The following is an 18,386-nucleotide window of genomic DNA, read 5'->3' as shown; positions in this document are numbered from 1 at the left end:
TCTACTGCAACACCGGCGGAACCAAGGAAGCTTTCCCACAGTGCAATTTGCATTTTTGAGATTTTTCAGTAGTTTGACAGCTCTAAAATGGCAAAAAACGGAGAGCCCGATTACGACCAGCTTGGTGAAGAAGGAGAATGCAAAGTCAAGATTATATGTCTGGGGGACAGTGCTGTAGGCAAATCAAAGTAGGTTTCATGCGCAAATGGTTTAGAAACTTACAAAAGTCTAACCTCAGATCCCCTTTCTAAATTCCAGTTTGTTTAGTTCTGCCCATTGTTTTCTGGTTTAGGGCAAACCCATTTTTTAAACAGGGGACCATACGCCGCTTTACATGGAATAACACACTAGTGTACAGTCAACTCGGGTATTCCGAATCGGTCTAAAATGCGGGCCACTCTAAACGTTTTACATGCAGCTGCATGAATTGACAGTAATTACTTCAGCAAAATTAAGAAAATGGTTATGCTTGTAATCTTTAAGCATCTATGCATATTAAACAACCATAGGTTATATCATTTACCTATTTTTCAAGCGATAAACACAGTGTAAGTATGTCGTATATTCACTCGAGATGCTAATTTTTACCGAGAAAAAATAGCTGCTCTCTTCAGGAGACTCTTATTTTATTGTCCGGTGATGTATACAGACATAATACATGGGCATTGCATACAATATATACATATCACACTATAGATATATAAATATTTTAACATTACATATAAAAAAAGTTGTTTATTAAACAAAAGTCATTAAATATCAGCCAGGGGTATTCCGAATCACTGTACTTATGTCTGTTCTATTCTATACCAATAGTTGTTTATATATAACATATATACCTCACTTCCCTTTCATCTTTGTTAAATATTTGTGTTGAGCGACCTGTTGAGTTTCCACTTTTTCTACTTTAAATAAAATTGGTTTTAACATGTTGAACAACAAAACTGCAATTCATGAGAAAACATTGACAAAATAAAAATCGGATACCTACATAAGTGAAGGGATGAGCTCTGAATTTTAGATAACATCTGCGGAATCCTGAGGGAATTAGTGATGCCATGGCCATTAATAACATGGGATGTGACCTGGTCATCTCATTTTTGGGGTCATACACCTCTACAATACATATGTTTGTCCCAAAATTATTGACAAAATAAATCCCCTAAAAAAACAGTCCAAATAAAACTTGTATCTACCAGTTAATATATGTTGTGTTCACACTTCTTGCAAAAAATCTCTCAAGTACTTGAAGTAGGCAGGGCTTTAATTATGCTATAGGCATTTGAGCAGTATGTTTTCTGTTCATGCTGACACACTTGCAAATTGATTATTGTTTATTAATGAATTTGGCAGCTTGGATTTTGCTTTGATATTCTATTAATTCATATATTTTCAGGTTGGTTGAAAGATTTCTAATGGATGGATAGTATCCTTTTCTTGTTGAATACGTCATGGTTACTGTACAACAAAGACGGTATTTAACCAAACAAGCCTAATTCCTCTGTTATTATAACAATTTGTTATTATTCTTAGCAACTGAATTATGTCATTTCATTCTTCAATGTAGCCAATATATGAGTCTTTTAATGTCGTACTTAGCTAGGGCTTGGTGCAAAATTGGGTTTCTGCAAAGACAAATCACTGACAACGATTGCGCGTAAATCAAACGTGGGACACATTTTAGAGAAAAGTTTCTCCACCCGAGGATCAAATTCCTGACCTCTTTATATAAGTTTGTTGATAGACTTGTCCTAATATTGTTTTACAGATGATTTGGTTGGCAGATAATGCCAGCTGTAAATAAGCATTTAACCTTTAGCATGCTAGATAAATTGTCGTCTGCTGGAAATGTCGTCTGCTAAAATTGTAAAGTTCATTCAATTTGCTCCAAAACTGGAAGAAATATTGTCAGAGTAGCAAACAGCTTGGAACCTGATCAGACGCCGATTTAATCGGTGTCTGATCTGGTTCCAAGCTGTTTGCAAAGGCTGTTAAATTCGCCTGCAGCATGCTTAGGGTTAAAAGAAATTTATAATTCTGCTTTTTTCCTTAACAAGGACATAGTAAACCTCAGCAGTTGTCTACATATGCTTTAACACTTTTCAACTATAAGACAGAAGTGAACAAACAGAAAGTTCTTGTTGGTATGTATATTTAGCATTTTAAGTATAGCTTACTGATTAGTAATAAGTTAAAATGCTATTATTTTTTGTAAGTAGAATGAAGCATAGTTTATATTTAAAATGGTATAGCTCTTGTTGGACAAAATGTAAGAACTAACTGTGTTATGTATCACTTTTGGCTTTTATTGGTGATGTTGTATGTTTCAGATTTTTGGGACACGGCGGGCCAGGAAAGGTTCAACAACATGCATCCTTCATACTATCATCAAGCACATGCATGTATACTGGTATGTAGTTCTTATAATTCAGTTCATTGGATCAGCTTCTCATTGTCAGGGTTGGCAAAAAGAAGGGAAATACTCGTATTTCCCGGGATGGCGGGAAATACTGGGGAATACTCTTCAGGCCTTACATTCGTTGTAAATTTGACCCAAAAATTTTATCATACTAACTTCAGACAAGATTACACTCCTTTCAAATAGTCCAGTTATACACTCCAGTACAGGGGAGGTGTCACTGCTAATTGGTGGATTATTGACAGATTCTATAATGATACAGAATATACAGTATAGCCCCAAGCACTATATTTAACTATCCTATTGCACATGTTTGTTGCAAATAAAGTAACAATACTTTACTGTAAAATAATTCCCACCATTGTGATTTCACAAAACAGTGAAAGAAATTGATCAGTCAAACCTCTGAGCATTTATTCACTTTCTCAAAATACATGTAATTGCTTTTTATTTATCTTTGAACTGTGTGTCTGGAACTTTTTGAACTAGCAAAAAAACTTCTGGTTATGCCAGCTAGCTTGGTGGCATTGAGAGAGTGTTTTCTAATTTTGCTGTCATTCAAACAAAACTTAGAAATAGACTTGGAGTGAAAAAGGCAGCAAAACTGGTGTTTTGCTTCCGCATGTTAAGGTCCAAAGAGGAATTGGACTGGTGATGAAGGAACTTTCATGGTCATCAGGGGTCTGACAGTGGAATATAATATGATTTTTGCCATAGTGTATGTGTGCATGCAAATGCTAGTTATTTAACAGATATTTTGTGGGTTTTTTTTGTCAAAATAAACTGTTTTTTGCTGAAAATTTGAGTATTTCCCAGTATTTCCCAAATTTTGCAATGTTTAGGAGTATTTCCCGGTACAGGGTACCGGGAATTACCACCGGTAATTACCGCACCGGTAAATACCATGCCAACCCTGCTCATTGTTGCTTACAAATCGGGCTAAAATCTCTAACTTTTTGAAGATTGATCTTGCAGCAGGTTTTTTCCTATTTCCCACTTGACTTGTATTACTGGACAAAACATTTTGTTCTTCTTACTGGATATAACTATTATGCAATTTTTACATCTCCATATTTCTGCCATAAAAGTCTGCTTTTGCAGTCAGAAACTTGTTTTTTTATATTTACAGGTATTTGATACAACCAGAAAAATAACATACAAAAATTTACCATTGTGGCTGAAGGAATTGCGGGAATATAGACCGGAAATACCATGTTTATGTTGTGCTAACAAAATAGATGGTGAGTACATAATTATGTATGCGAGATGATGTTTACATAAAATTTCTTCTACTAAATTCTGTGCCAGCATTAACGTCAACCATTTAGCTCTTAGATTTATAAGAAAAATTGAAGAAAGAAAAAAAGACATCAAACCAATTTTTTTTTCATTTTTAGAAGATATGTAAAATCTATCTGGCAGATTAATCATTATTATCAAGAATTGCTAACGAGGAAATTTTGTTTGCTGATTATAAGTAGGAAGTTGCTGAGTAAAAGCTACCAAACATGAAAAAGGTTTTAAATGTGTTTGGATAAATGAAGATTGAATTGTTTCATCATTTTACCCCAGTATGATTCAGATTTCCTTAATCTCAGGCTTAGATATTGCAGAATTCGGTATTCGTCTTTGTAATATATTTCACTGATTAGTAGTGTACAATTTTAGCTGGAGTGTGAAACACACGCAAAGTGCAAAACTGTTCCACTGTGCTGGTGATGAAATAAATAAGGTGAATAAGAATATCTAGACAATAATTCACTGCTGTGAAATCATTAAAATTCACATGAAACTAATTTTTGTGGATTTTATGGTTGCAACGATCCTAGAAATTAAATCCCAGTGAAGAAATTAAATTTCTGTTAAATTTCCATCCAGTTACTCTTGAAAATAGGATATCCACAAACTCATATTCCCACAAAATAACCAATTTGGCGAAACCCACAAAATTAAATGCCAATAAAATTAAATGATTTCACAGTATATTTTAAAGACACTTGCTGCAGTTTCTTGTATGAGAGATGGGACAAAAATTTCCCAATAATAGAGTTTGTACAAACTTTGTATATGAACACAAATTCATGTTAGAACAGAAAACTGCAAAAACAGTCATAGGTCACCGTTCTTGTTTATGAGTTATCTGGGATTTATTTTACCCAAAACTGCAGCATACATCCTTAATAGCTTTCCTTCTTGTTAATACCCTGAATTACAGTCAGTCCTGACATGTATTTACTGATTTATTAACATAAACTGGCAATAAAATTCATAAAAAGTGCAATTTTTATTCAGGAAAGATACAATACATTAATGCTTTCCAAATTTTTCAGTGGATTATAGTGTAACAAAGAAAAGTTTTGGATTTGCAAAGAAACATCGGATGCCTTTCTATTTTGTGTCAGCTTCAGACGGTACAAACGTTGTAAAGGTATGACAGTACTGTAGGGCAGTTATGGTAGAAATAGTAACAGTGTTTTATACAATCATTGATTCTTGTGAGTCAAGTGACCTTCCTCAAATAAAACTTGTACAATGTATAAATTGTAATCAGTATTTCTTAAATTTTGTATTTTTTGCATTTTACCTGTCTCATATTTCAGCCTGTATATACTTGTATATATTGGTAAAGTCTTAAAAAGTTTATTTTGTTAAGTTTCCATATATACTGTTTATGGATAACTCCTGTAAAAGAGTGTTAAAAAATACGTTTGGGAAGATAGTGCAAAATAAAGAAGAAGCAGTAGCTCAAAAAACTTTACTTTGTAATCTGTCAGGTGTCAAGACTTTTCCAAGAAAATGTTTAACTATTAGGGTGATCTTATATATATGATTTGTATATTTAGCTTAAAAGATAGTTTTGTAGTTGCTCAGTAAGTGAAACTAAGTTTATCTTGATAAGAACTTCCATCAGAATACTTTTAAATTGCCATCTTGATTTACTTTAAGCTTGTTTGTAACTGCCATAGGTATGATAATGATGAAAATTGACCGTAAAAATTAAAAATTTAAATTTAAAACTAATGAACCCTATGGTGACACCATGCTCATTTGAACATCAATGGTCCATGCATACTCCTGCTCTTTGTGTGGTTAAGTTTCTGGCCATCTTCCTTACATTTTCTATGATTGATTAGCTTGAAATAATGGATGACTCTAGCATTTTACTCATCCCCTTACAACCTTGTGTGATCATGTTACAGTACTGTACTTTTGTTTTATGTTAAAAGTAAGTGTAAAAGCTCACACAAGGTAGTAGCTGGTGAAATACAAAATGACAGATTCATGTATATGTGTTACTAATTTCAGATGTTTAATGATGCAATACGAGCAGCTGTAGCATACAAGAATGACAGTACTGATTTTATGGATGAAATCATGAGAGAATTAGAGGTATTTCTTTAACATTCTATTTTCTTGTTTTCCTTAAGTTTTGCTAATATTGCTATGCTTTTAACTGACATGCATTTTGAAGTTTTCAGAAATGAGAGATTGAGCAACTGGTGGACTAAATGCTATGTTCAAACCACTTTTCTAAGTGGTAAGAATTTAAAAGACAATATGTAAATTCATTTAATTCTGGAGTAAATCATCTTTAGGTATCAGGAATTTCTCTTTATTTTATTTGAAGTAATAAAGTGCTTCGTATTCTAATTCTTGCATGTATACAAAGTACTGAATTGTGTTGCCCAGATTCCTAACATTTCAGACGCCATTATTATTATACATGTATAAAGAAATCCCTACATGTACTCTTAAGCATACATAAATATAGAATCTCAGTCTGTGTATTATTTACTTCATCACTTGTGTCATACAGACAAGTTGTATGTTAAAGAGATCAAGAAGATGTGTAATAATAATTATCTGTTTTAATAGATGTTTTAGCGAGAAGTTGAATAATTATCAGGTATGACTTGCACTTAGGCTCAGCTATGATGCGTCTTGGTTTATATTCTGTTAAAGTCAATAGAGTTTTTACACATGGTAGAGGGAAAGGTGGTGCCGAGTTCTTTAGTTTGCTGAGAATTTGAATCATTTGTCTCTTGCAATGAAAGCTTTAATTAGTGTACTTGCATTGAAAGCTTTAGTTAGTGTACTTTCAAGTGAATTCATCCATTGGACTTGCTGAAGAATTGTGGTTCTACATGACTGTCTGCAATAAAATATGGAGAGGTACCTTGGATCTCCTTAATAGCTGTTGAAGTTGCAAACTTACCTTATGAATATAGCTGTCAGTGTTTTCGTTGACTACCCTGTCAAAAAAAACCCATACCTTTCAAAAGCTGTTTGCAGTGTTCTCTTCTCAACTTATATGAGTGTCTGGTGAAATTCGAAGTGAATGTTAAGTGGTAATTCATATGAAATGTCCTTATATGTCAGTGTTGCACAATTTTTGCAGATTATGATACATAGCATCTCACATTAAACTAAATTATGTTGTATATACTTCATGCCCATATCAATGGGCACAGGGTATTTTGTACCAGTAATTCTTTTTTACCATTGCGAGACCTTCTACCTGATGTATATATTCATTGATAATTTCTTATTATTGATATGTAAGTCCTGAAGTAAAGAGTGGACTTTCAGATCAGGTGGGAAGATTGTGTTTCTTGCAGATTTATAAAATGAAATAATTTCTTGTTATGAAAATATTTATGGTACCTTGTGTATGCAGGATATATTCCAAAGTAAAATTGAAGTTTTGGACCAACAAAAAATATGAAAACTAGGATCACCTGAATGCCGTTATAAAGTACATGTTCATATTATTCTTTTATTTAGCTTTTTAATTCATTTAAAAATATGCTTTTCTTCATTGTGTTATTTTTTCTCCAGAATTTTGAATTAGAGACAGACACAAGCTCAACAAAAGGTGAACAAGAAAAAGACAGTATATTAGATAGTGGTTTAGATTCACCAGGAAACGCTGAAGACAAAGAATCAAACAGACCGGCTAGCTGAGGCATGCTCCGATTTAGATGTTCTTATTTTTATTTATCTATTCCATACAACATGCTGATGTTTTTGTTAGCGATGTGTGCAAACATTCCTGCCAGTGGTTCAGAAAACCTCATGCTAGTTTAGTTTCGTCCAAACTACAAGAAATAGAATCATCGATAGATTGTGTGAAGTGTGTTGAACGTATTGCCTTATGAACACATTTTGTAAAAATCACAAAGATAGTTTAAAAGAATGTGTTACTGTTACCCATCTCATATTTTGTACCACTTATTTTTCCAATTTACCTATGCAGTCCTGGGGGGAGGGTGGGGGTGTATGTAGTAGCTTCTTCAATTATAAAGAGCAGAATGTAAATATACAAATTTGTGATACTTGTTTGTTTGATAGAAATAAATATGGATAACTTTTGAAAAATTCTGTACAGACCAACTTTCTAGAAGTAAGCTAAAGTGACGACATTTTTTTCTGAGGTGGCTTATAAGGTTTACCTAAGATAAACTGGCCAGATCTGATAAACCCTACCCATTTGGTTTTATAGGTTATACATGTATACAAGTAAAAGATTCTTTGTATATGAAATTCAATATCCTATCAAGATAATATTGGTATACTTTCAAGATTTTCATTCTCCAAGACAGTATATACACAATACTTGGTAAGGTAAAAAATTGTTGAAAAATTTCCAAATTGTCCGACATTTGAAGAGCTGCTGATTTCTCAGGTCATCAAAAACAAAAGGGGTGTTAAGGATTGAATATCATACAGTGAAATTCTAGTCACTTTCATATTGCCAGGTTCAAAAACTGATCTAAAGTATAAACATCCTACCTTTGTCTTAGAAAAAGCTTAATATAAGCACAAATTATGTCAAGTTATATCAAATATTGTCAGCAAGTAAAATATTGTTGTCTTAAACTTACCTTCACAAGAAAAATAGAAGGCAAAATTTGCAAGTATGAGATGGGTTACAGTTATAATCAAATGTTTTGTTTATTGTCACTAAGTCAGATATTTTATTTTATGTTTATTGTTGAAGGTATATGTAAGTTAAGTGGTGCCTAGGTTCATGATTATCATTCACATTATTTAATAATGTCACTAAAACTTTTGTCTATACTGCATGTAGGTAGTTTATCCTTTTAGCTTGTAGGCTTCCATTTGCATAAAATAGCTAAAGATAATTGCACACTGATAATGATATGTATTCATCAAGTCATTTGTGTCGTGTTGTCTTTTTAAAAAAAATTCTCTCGTATTTGGCTTTTCATCTGTCATTACCAAGTTGAAAACAAAATGCATCATCTGATTTTTCTGAATCCCTTTACTGTGGCAAGTATACATATGGTGTTTTAGTGTAAGTTGGGACACGCATAGCTGGTTTTCAGTTGTCGCAGTTGAAGATAAAATCAGAAATATTGATGATAAATAAATGTTTCACTGGCCTTTGCTTGATGTACAGACTGGTGTTTGAGATTAGATTTTTTTAGCTCACCAGTCACAAAGTGACAAGGTGAGCTTTTGTGATCGCGCAGCGTCCGGCGTCCGTCCGTCCGTCCGTCCGTGCGTAAACTTTTCCTTGTGACATCTCTAGAGGTCACATTTTTTGTGGGATCTTTATGAAACTTGGTCAGAATGTTCATCTTGATGATATCTAGGTCAAGTTCGAAACTGGGTCACGTGCCGTCAAAAACTAGGTCAGTAGGTCTAAAAATAGAAAAACCTTGTGACCTCTCTAGAGGCCATATATTTCAAAAGATCTTCATGAAAATTAGTCAGAATGTTCACCTTGATGATATCTAGGTCAAGTTCGAAACTGGGTCATGTGGGATCAAAAACTAGGTCAGTAGGTCTAAAAATAGAAAAACCTTGTGACCTCTCTAGAGGCCATATTTTTCATGCGATCTTCATGAATATTGGTCAGAATGTTCACCTTGATGATATCTAGGTCAAGTTCGAAACTGGGTCACGTGGGGTCAAAAACTAGGTCATTAGGTCTGAAAATAGAAAAACCTTGTGACCTCTCTAGAGGCCATATTTCTCAATGGATCTTCATGAAAATTGGTCAGAATGTTCACCTTGATGATATCTAGGTCAAGTTCGAAACAGGGTCAAGTGGGGTTAAAAACTAGGTCAGTAGATCTAAAAATAGAAAAACCTTGTGACCTCTCTACAGGCTATATTTTTCATGAGATCTTCATGAATATTGGTCGGAATGTTCACCTTGATGATATCTAGGTCAAGTTCGAAACTGGGTCATGTGGGGTCAAAAACTAGGTCAGTAGGTCTAAAAATAGAAAAACCGTGTGACCTCTCTAGAGGCCATATTTCTCAATGGATCTTCATGAAAATTGGTCAGAATGTTCACCTTGATGATATCTAAGTCAAGTTCGAAACTGGGTCTTGTGTGGTCAAAAACTAGGTCAGTAGGTCTAAAAATAGAAAAACCTTGTGACCTCTCTAGAGGCCATATTTTTCAATGGATCTTCATGAAAATTGTTCAGAATGTTTACCTTGATGATATCTAGGTCAAGTTTGAAACTGGGTCACGTGGGGTTAAAAACTAGGTCAGTAGATCTAAAAATAGAAAAACCTTGTGACCTCTCTAGAGGCCATATTTTTCATGTGATCTTCATGAAAATTGGTCAGAATGTTCACCTTGATGATATCTAGGTCAGGTTCGAAACTGGGTCATGTGCGGTCAAAAACTAGGTCAGTAGGTCGAAAAATAGAAAAACCTTGTGACCTCTCTAGAGGCCATATTTTTCACGAGATCTTCATGAAAATTGGTGAGAATGTTCACCTTGATGATATCGAGTTCAAGTTTAAAAGTGGGTCACGTGCCTTCAAAAACTAGGTCATTAGGTCAAATAATAGAAAAACCTTGTGACCTATCTAGAGGCCATATTTTTCAATGGATCTTCATGAAAATTGGTCAGAATTTTTTATCTTGATGACATCTAGGTCACATGTGCTCAAAAACTAGGTCACTGTGTCAAATAATAGAAATAACGATGTCATACTCAGTTCAACACTGGGTCATGTGGGGATAGGTGAGCGATTCAGGACCATCATGGTCCTCTTGTTTAAATAATAGTCTCTTGAAACATTCCTTAAATTCAAATATAAAGATATGCCTGTTATCAGCTCCAGCAATTTTGTATTCTGTTTATTATTGTAAAATTATGTTTACTTTCAGTCATCTATAATGCCAAATAATCGAAGTGTACATTTTATCATTCCAAGTAATTAGTAACAAGTTTGTTTGTACTTGATGGGGACATAGGTTATAAAAGTGAGTCTGGAAACCAGTCTGTGATCTGTAGCATTTGGTTGGTTGATTATGAGCTCATTTTTGGAATTGACCAATGACAAATCTGTATTTTGAGACTGGTTCCTAAACTCAGCTTTATAACCATGTTTCCAGGTATTTTATAGTTATGAACATTCTGACTCCAGAAATTAAGACTTGGACATTAAAATGCTAAATTTTCAAATTCCTGTATTTATGTTAAGATGCCAGTTAGACTTTTTATAGAGCCAGAGCTTACAGCTACACAATGTCCTGTGGAATTCCAGCTAAACAGAAATTGAAATATTTAGCATTTTGATGCCTGACTTAAAGACTCAGAATGTAGATGAAAACAGGCCTGATTTGAGTCTCTCTTTTTATGAGACTTTGTCAATATATTATCATTTATTGTTGCTGTACTTACAAAGTTTTACACAGGTATTTAAAAAGGTAGACCTTTATTTGCTCAGGACAATTAATATTGTTTTGTCATTATTTGTATCTGTCTTGACCTTTTATGTTTGCTTAAGTTTTAAGTTAATGGGATCTTCAGAAACACATTGTATAAATTTAGCCATTTCCATGAAAGTACGATATAACTTTACAAAAATTAAAAAATGTGAAATGATTTTATTTCGTTTATCTGACATTCTGTAGTTTCAGCAAGAACTGGTGTTTTTTAGGAACCTGAACTTTTTGCGAGAATTTATCCCTCATGAAAATTGTTTTACATTCTAACACGACCAGCTAATAACCTACATACATGTAGAGCAAAATCTATCTCGGGTTATTCTGCAATAAACCGCTGCGCGCGCACCATATTTAGGCCAAATGCTGTGGCGTAGCATACAGTTGTAATTTACTCTTGATGAAAATACTCCTTTGATTCTCGTCTAACGTTATTTGAAGTAAGTCATGTTAGAATAAAAATAATCGGCCTTCGTGATATTTTCATACGCATAAAAACTCCAAACTCGGGTTATTCTTCGATAAACCTTATTGTGATACTTATTATATACACTTACTGCTTGTCATGTAATAAGATTATGTATTGTGAGGATGAAGAAAAACATGAATCGCTTAACTACAGTTCCCTTGACAGCTGCTGAATTGTTTTACACTTAAAGTGCAGTGAAAAAAATGAAATAATTGTCAAACATCATAAAGAGAAAACAATTGTTACAAAAGTCAGCTGTGTTCTGGATATCCCCCTAACTTACAGTTTTGTGTTACTGAAATAGATTTCCAAGCTGCCACAGTAGATCTAGATAGTGCTGCTTCCAAAATGGTACATGGGGTAATATTCTCGCCAAATGTGTACACATTTTGATTATCCGATAAAACTTTCATCTGTTTGTAGTTTACTTTTCGAAAATTAAACACAGGCTTTTTATCATGCTGAATGCTTTTTGATTAATACGTCTTTACTTCTGATGAGTAATTTTCGCCCAAGCTAGACCTGACTATAAAGGTTGGAATCATTTATTTATTGTATTATTTTTCTCCATTTTAAGCTGACTGAAGGTAAGCTGGTTTATAAAAGAGCTAGTAATTAATGTAGATAGACTCTGTGGCCTAAAAGTTTCTGTGTGAAAATGCTTAAGATGTGATACCTGTCTATAAATTCATAGTTGTTTTGAAAGGTCTCTATGGCCGGACACTATAGTTGGTTGTTACCAGTTTAAAACTTTAAGAACATTAGATTTTACTCTTTGTTTGCTGGCAGTTACAGGTGATGTTAATGACTTGGGTTTGATAGGATTCAAAATACTTTTTATAAGTTTATCATGCAAAATTATTGTTGATGATAATTGTATTATGAATGAAGAGAGTTTTATTATTATTATTTATCTTAACTTCAGCCTCTGATTGGTTGATTTTGAGCACAGTTTTGAAATTGACCAATGGCAAGGCTACATTCATAGACTGGTCTCCTAACTCAATATATTATGACCTTGTATTACATCTGTTGAACCAAAATCTTTATTGTTCAAGCAAGAATCAAAGCAGAATCTGGTTTTGTAAGCAGTGTGTTTCTGTGAAAGTTTAAAATTTTAGCTTACTAGCTGCACATAGTAGACAGACTTACCGGTGATACTAGAAATAGTAGGATACAATGTAGAATGGTTCCCTAGCTTTACTGTTTTCCACACAATTTCTATGTAAAAGAATACGAAGAAGGAAAACAGCTTTAAAGCTTTGAAAGCAGCAAGTCAGACAGTTTTTTAGCCTTGCAGGGTTGCTGTATAGTGTCTATATTTCCTTGTACACGTAGGTTGTGCTCATGTGTAGAACATATTTGCTGGCTGAGCTGTTGTGTTTAAATACTTTATGTTCTTGTGTAGAAAATACATGTAGATTGTGTGCAAGTGAAGAACATATAAGTAGGTTATGTTCTTGTGTAGAAAATACATGTAGATTGTGTGCAAGTGAAGAACATATAAGTAGGTTATGTTCTTGTGTAGAAAATACATGTAGGTTGTGTGCAAGTGAAGAACATATAAGTAGGTTATGTTCTTGGGTAGAAAATACATGTAGGTTGTGTGCAAGTGAAGAACATATAAGTAGGTTATGTTCTTGGGTAGAAAATACATGTAGGTTGTGTGCAAGTGAAGAACATATAAGTAGGTTATGTTCTTGGGTAGAAAATACATGTAGGTTGTGTGCAAGTGAAGAACATATAAGTAGGTTATGTTCTTGGGTAGAATATACATGTAGGTTTGTGCTGTTGTGTAAAACATACAGCTAGGTTGTGCCCTTGTGTAGAACATACAATATAGGTTGTGCTAGTGAGGGATTGTTAGATTTTAGTTTTCCTTGTGTACTTAAGCTTTCTATTGAATTTCCGTCCAAAAGTTACTCAGTAAGTATAAACCTCAATTTTCTAATAGAGAGGTTGAAATTCCCTAAAATTCAAAGGTTGATATATGACTGTGATATGCCTTTTTGTCCATAATAAGACACCCGGTGTAATAATGGCCGAAGGGTTTTACCCCAAGGGCCATTGTGATACTTGATGTGTCATTATGACCAGAAGCCATGCCCCAGTCATTAATTGACCTTCTAGATTGTTTTATGATGTCACCATCAGAACACCTTAAAATAAAGTCACAAACAAAAAGGGTGTGCCAGTATGAATAATATTTGTACACTTTTTTACCAAAAATATTTTACTATTGATAGGTATATACTGGTAATTAAGAATAAGTGTCTTATGAATTTTCAAATAAATGATTGGCTTTACCGCATATTTATGCACACTGTGTTGAAGATCATATGTTTAATACGTTTTTGATAAGGTGTATGTCTACATTTCTTAAAATTATTATGTTCTAATTTTTAGCTCACCAGTCACAAAGTGACAAGGTGAGCTTTTGTGATCGCGCAGCGTCCGTCGTCCGTGCGTGTGTGCGTAAACTTTTGCTTGTGACCACTCTAGAGGTCACATTTTTCATGGGATCTCTATGAAAGTTGGTCAGAATGTTTATCTTGATAATATCTAAGTCAAGTTCGAAACTGGGTCACGTGCGGTCAAAAACTAGGTCAGTAGGTCTAAAAATAGAAAAACCTTGTGACCTCCCTAGAGGCCATATTTTTTCAATGGATCTTCATAAAAGTTGGTCAGAATGTTCACCTTGATGATATCTAGGTCAAGTTTGAAACTGGGTCATGTGCGGTCAAAAACTAGGTCAGTAGGTCAAATAATAGAAAAACCTTGTGACCTCTCTAGAGGCCATATTTTTCATGGGATCTGTATGAAAATTGGTCTGAATATTCATCTTGATAATATCTAGGTCAAGTTTGAAACTGGGTCGCGTGTGGTCAAAAACTAGGTCAGTAGGTCTTAAAATAGAAAAACCTTGTGACCTCTCTAGAGGCCATATTTATCAATGGATCTTCATGAAAATTGGTCAGAGTGTTCACCTTGATGTCTAGGTCAGGTTTGAAATTGGGTCATGTGCGGTCAAAAACTAGGTCAGTAGGTCTAAAAATAGAAAAATCTTGTGACCTCTCTAGAGGCCATATTTGTCAATGGATCTTCATGAAAATTGGTCAGAATGTTCACCTTGATGATATCTAGGTCAAGGTTGAAACTGGGTCATGTGCGGTCAAAAACTAGGTCAGTAGGTCTAAAAATGGAAAAACCTTGTGACCTCTCTAGAGGCTATATTTTTTATGAGATCTTCATGAAAATTGGTCAGAATGATCACCTTGATGATATCTAGGTCAGGTTCAAACTTGGGTCACATGCAATCAAAAACTAGGTCAGTAGGTCCAAAAATAGAAAAACCTTGTGACCTCTCTAGAGGCCATATTTTTCATGAGATCTTCATGAAAATTGGTCAGAATTTTTATCTTGATGATATCTAGGTCAAGTTTAAAACTGGATCACATGAGCTCAAAAACTAGGTCACTATGTCAAATAATAGAAAAAAACGACGTCATACTCAAAACTGGGTCATGTGGGGACAGGTGAGCGATTCAGGACCATCATTGTCCTCTTGTTTACACATTTGGCATGTATTGAAATTAATATCCAATTTCTTCTTGTACACATCCATGCAAATATGAAATCTCAACATCTATAATCTGATGATATATTTTTGCAGTTAAGTATATATAATGGTTTCAGTTGTTACAAAACTTAAGGAGATTTGATGTCTCTTAAAGGAACATTTTGCATTATGACACATTATTTAGAGACAAGATTTAAATTTGTCAATATTGTGGTTATTTATAAGTACTGAGGTTCTTTTTTTTTCTATTTTGGAGATCCTTTTTTATGAGTACCACTCAAATATTGGAAAGAATCAGTTTAAGATTAGAAATTAAATGGTAGTAATGTGTAGATAAACTTTTGTTACAGGTCCAAGATTTTAATGTACATAGCTTTGTTAGTAGTTTCTTTTTTGATAATGTGTTATTGAAGTTTTAAATTATGATAATTGTATCATATTGTACATTTATATAATTCATTGCATTATGACAAAAATAAAACATATCAAGTATACATGTATTCTGTTAATTATTTTTGTACCGCCCCCACTCAAGATTGAGTTTTTATATACATGTATATATTTTTAGCTCACATGTCACAAAGTGACAAGGTGAGCTTTTGTGATTGCGCAGCGTCCGTCGTCCGTGCGTGCGTCTGTCCATAAACTTTTGCTTGTGACCACTCTAGAGGTCACATTTTTCATGGGATCTTTATGAAAGTCTGTCAGAATGTTTATCTTGATATCTAGGTCAAGTTCGAAACTGGGTCACATGCGGTCCAAAACTAGGTCAGTAGGTCTAAAAATAGAAAAACCTTGTGACCTCTCTAGAGGCCATACTTTTCAATGGATCTTCATGAAAGTTAGAATGTTCACCTTGATGATATCTAGGTCAAGTTTGAAACTGGGTCACATGCCGTCAAAAACTAGATCAGTAGATCAAATAATAAAAAAAACCTTGTGACCTCTCTAGAGGCCATATTTTTCATGGGATCTGTATGAAAGTTGGTCTGAATGTTCATCTTGATGATATCTATGTCAAGTTCGAAACTGGGTCAACTACGATCAAAAACTAGGTCAGTAGGTCTAAAAATAGAAAAACCTTGTGACCTCTCTAGAAGCCATACTTTTGAATGGATCTTCATGAAAATTGGTCAGAATGTTCACCTTGATGATATCTAGGTTAAGTTCAAAACTGGGTCACGTGCGGTCAAAAACTAGGTCAGTAGGTCAAATAATAAGAAAACCTTATGACCTCTCTAGAGGCCATATTTTTCATGGGATCTGTATGAAAGTTGGTCTGAATGTTCATCTTGATGATATATAGATCAAGTTTGAAACTGGGTCAACTGCGGTCAAAAACTAGGTCAGTAGGTCTAAAAATAGACAAACCTTTTGACCTCTCTAGAGGCCATATTTTTCAATGGATCTTCATGAAAATTGGTCAGAGTGTTCACCTTGATAATATCTAGGTAAAGTTTGAAACTGGGTCACGTGCGGTCACGTTGGTTAATATTTTTGTTGGGGTCCACATTTTGTCAAAAAACAGTAGCAGCTATAGCTTTGAAACTTTGCACACTTGTTTATCATCATAAGTTGAGTAATTAAGATCTAGATGAATATGTTGGCCATTACCAAAATTCTCGCCAGCATTTTCCATTATTGCAGCCCTTCATGTACCCGTATAAGTACTTTTTTCTTCGGGCTTAATATTCTGCGATTTTTAGCTCACCTGTCACGTAGTGACAGGGTGACCTTTTGTGATCACATTTTGTCTGTCATCCATCAGTCGTCCATTCACAATTTCTTGTGAACACAATAGAGACCACATTTTGCAGTCGAATTTAATCAAACTTGCACACAACTTGTATTAGCATAATATCTCAATTCCTTTTGAAAACTTGCCAGATCCCATCATGAGTTCCAGAGTATTGGCCCCTTAAAGGGCCAAAATTTGCAATTTTTGGCTTGTGAACACGATAGAGACCACATTTTGCAATCAACTTTAATCAAACTTGCACACAACTTGTATTGGCATAATATCTCAGATCTTTTTGAAAACTGGCCAGATCCCATCATGAGTTCCAGAGTTATGGCCCTTCAAGGGCCAGAATTTGCTATTTTTGGCTTGTGAACACGATAGAGACCACATTTTGCAGACACAAAAAAATGTCAGAATATATTTTGCAAACATTCTCATCTGTGCATTGTGACAGCATAATTTTTGTTAATCACGCCTTTTTCAAGTCCCATACAAATAACAGTAAATATGACCATCACCAGACGGATCGGTTAACAATAGACACAAAGGATACAATGGATTGTGTTTGTCATATAATTTTAGAAAATTGAAACTGACAGCTGACTGCTGTTTAAAAACTGGCATGTATAAAAATATTTAAACAAGTCGCTGCAAAACAATAATAAAACGGTTCTATTATAGTACCATTACTACTAAATTTTCAACTTGCTTCATCAGATTTCGGTTACATGTGGGACAAAAGCCAATAACGCTATCGGACATTGTCTCATATTAACCGGATTATAATGGCGGCTTGTATCGTAGCATGTCGGGAAAAAATTTTCTGCGGATTTTAAATCTGCGGTCTTACTGTCTTCCGCAGAAAACGCAGAAATAAAGTTCCCACAGAAAAAAGTACTTATACGGTACTTACAAAATTGGAATTTCTTGTACATGTATAGGTTCACTTTTCTTGAATACTGTAAGAGTAAGAGCTATAGTTTGGAAACCTTATACTCTTGTTTAGTATCAAAAGACTTGTAAGTAGGTCAAGAAAATTAACTCACTGTCTTATATATTTGTCATAATTCTGGCTTTTATTTTAGAAAATTGTTATTTCTTGGTTATTTTTTGTTTATGTCTACTTTTCTTGAATACTAAAGCTTTGAAATTTTACACGTTTTTATCATAAGCAGAACAATAACTGTTTCCTTGCATAATTGTATAGGACAAAGAGAACTGTTAATTGTTAAACAAAATAATAAGAGTATAAAGTAGTAAATTTATGTTTACCAGTCACATGCCAGACACTTTCTTTGAGGTTATCATGTGCAATTTTGAGCATTTACAAATTGTCCCTTTCACGTTATAACCTTGATATTATACTTACTGCTGCTAAAAAATTGGATAAATTATTTATTTCATGATTTAATTTCAAGAGTAATAGAATCAGTTAATTTAAATTGCATTAGTATT

General features: G+C 34.0%; 1 protein-coding gene across 1 annotated transcript; it reads left to right on the top strand.

Annotated features, from left to right (window-relative positions):
* The first annotated feature begins 13 nt into the window (after positions 1 to 13).
* On the top strand, positions 14 to 15,684 carry LOC123551078 (rab-like protein 2A). Its single transcript, XM_045339756.2, has 8 exons — positions 14 to 188; positions 1,397 to 1,426; positions 2,065 to 2,144; positions 2,331 to 2,410; positions 3,549 to 3,660; positions 4,750 to 4,847; positions 5,726 to 5,809; positions 7,259 to 15,684. The coding sequence occupies exons 1-8, from the start codon at positions 88 to 90 to the stop codon at positions 7,382 to 7,384; spliced, it is 711 nt and encodes a 236-aa protein (XP_045195691.1). The 5' UTR covers positions 14 to 87; the 3' UTR covers positions 7,385 to 15,684.
* Positions 15,685 to 18,386: the final 2,702 nt, after the last annotated feature.

This window comes from Mercenaria mercenaria, chromosome 4, assembly GCF_021730395.1.
Source record: "Mercenaria mercenaria strain notata chromosome 4, MADL_Memer_1, whole genome shotgun sequence".
Lineage (NCBI taxonomy): Eukaryota > Metazoa > Mollusca > Bivalvia > Venerida > Veneridae > Mercenaria > Mercenaria mercenaria.
This window is presented reverse-complemented; position numbering and strand designations above follow the sequence as displayed.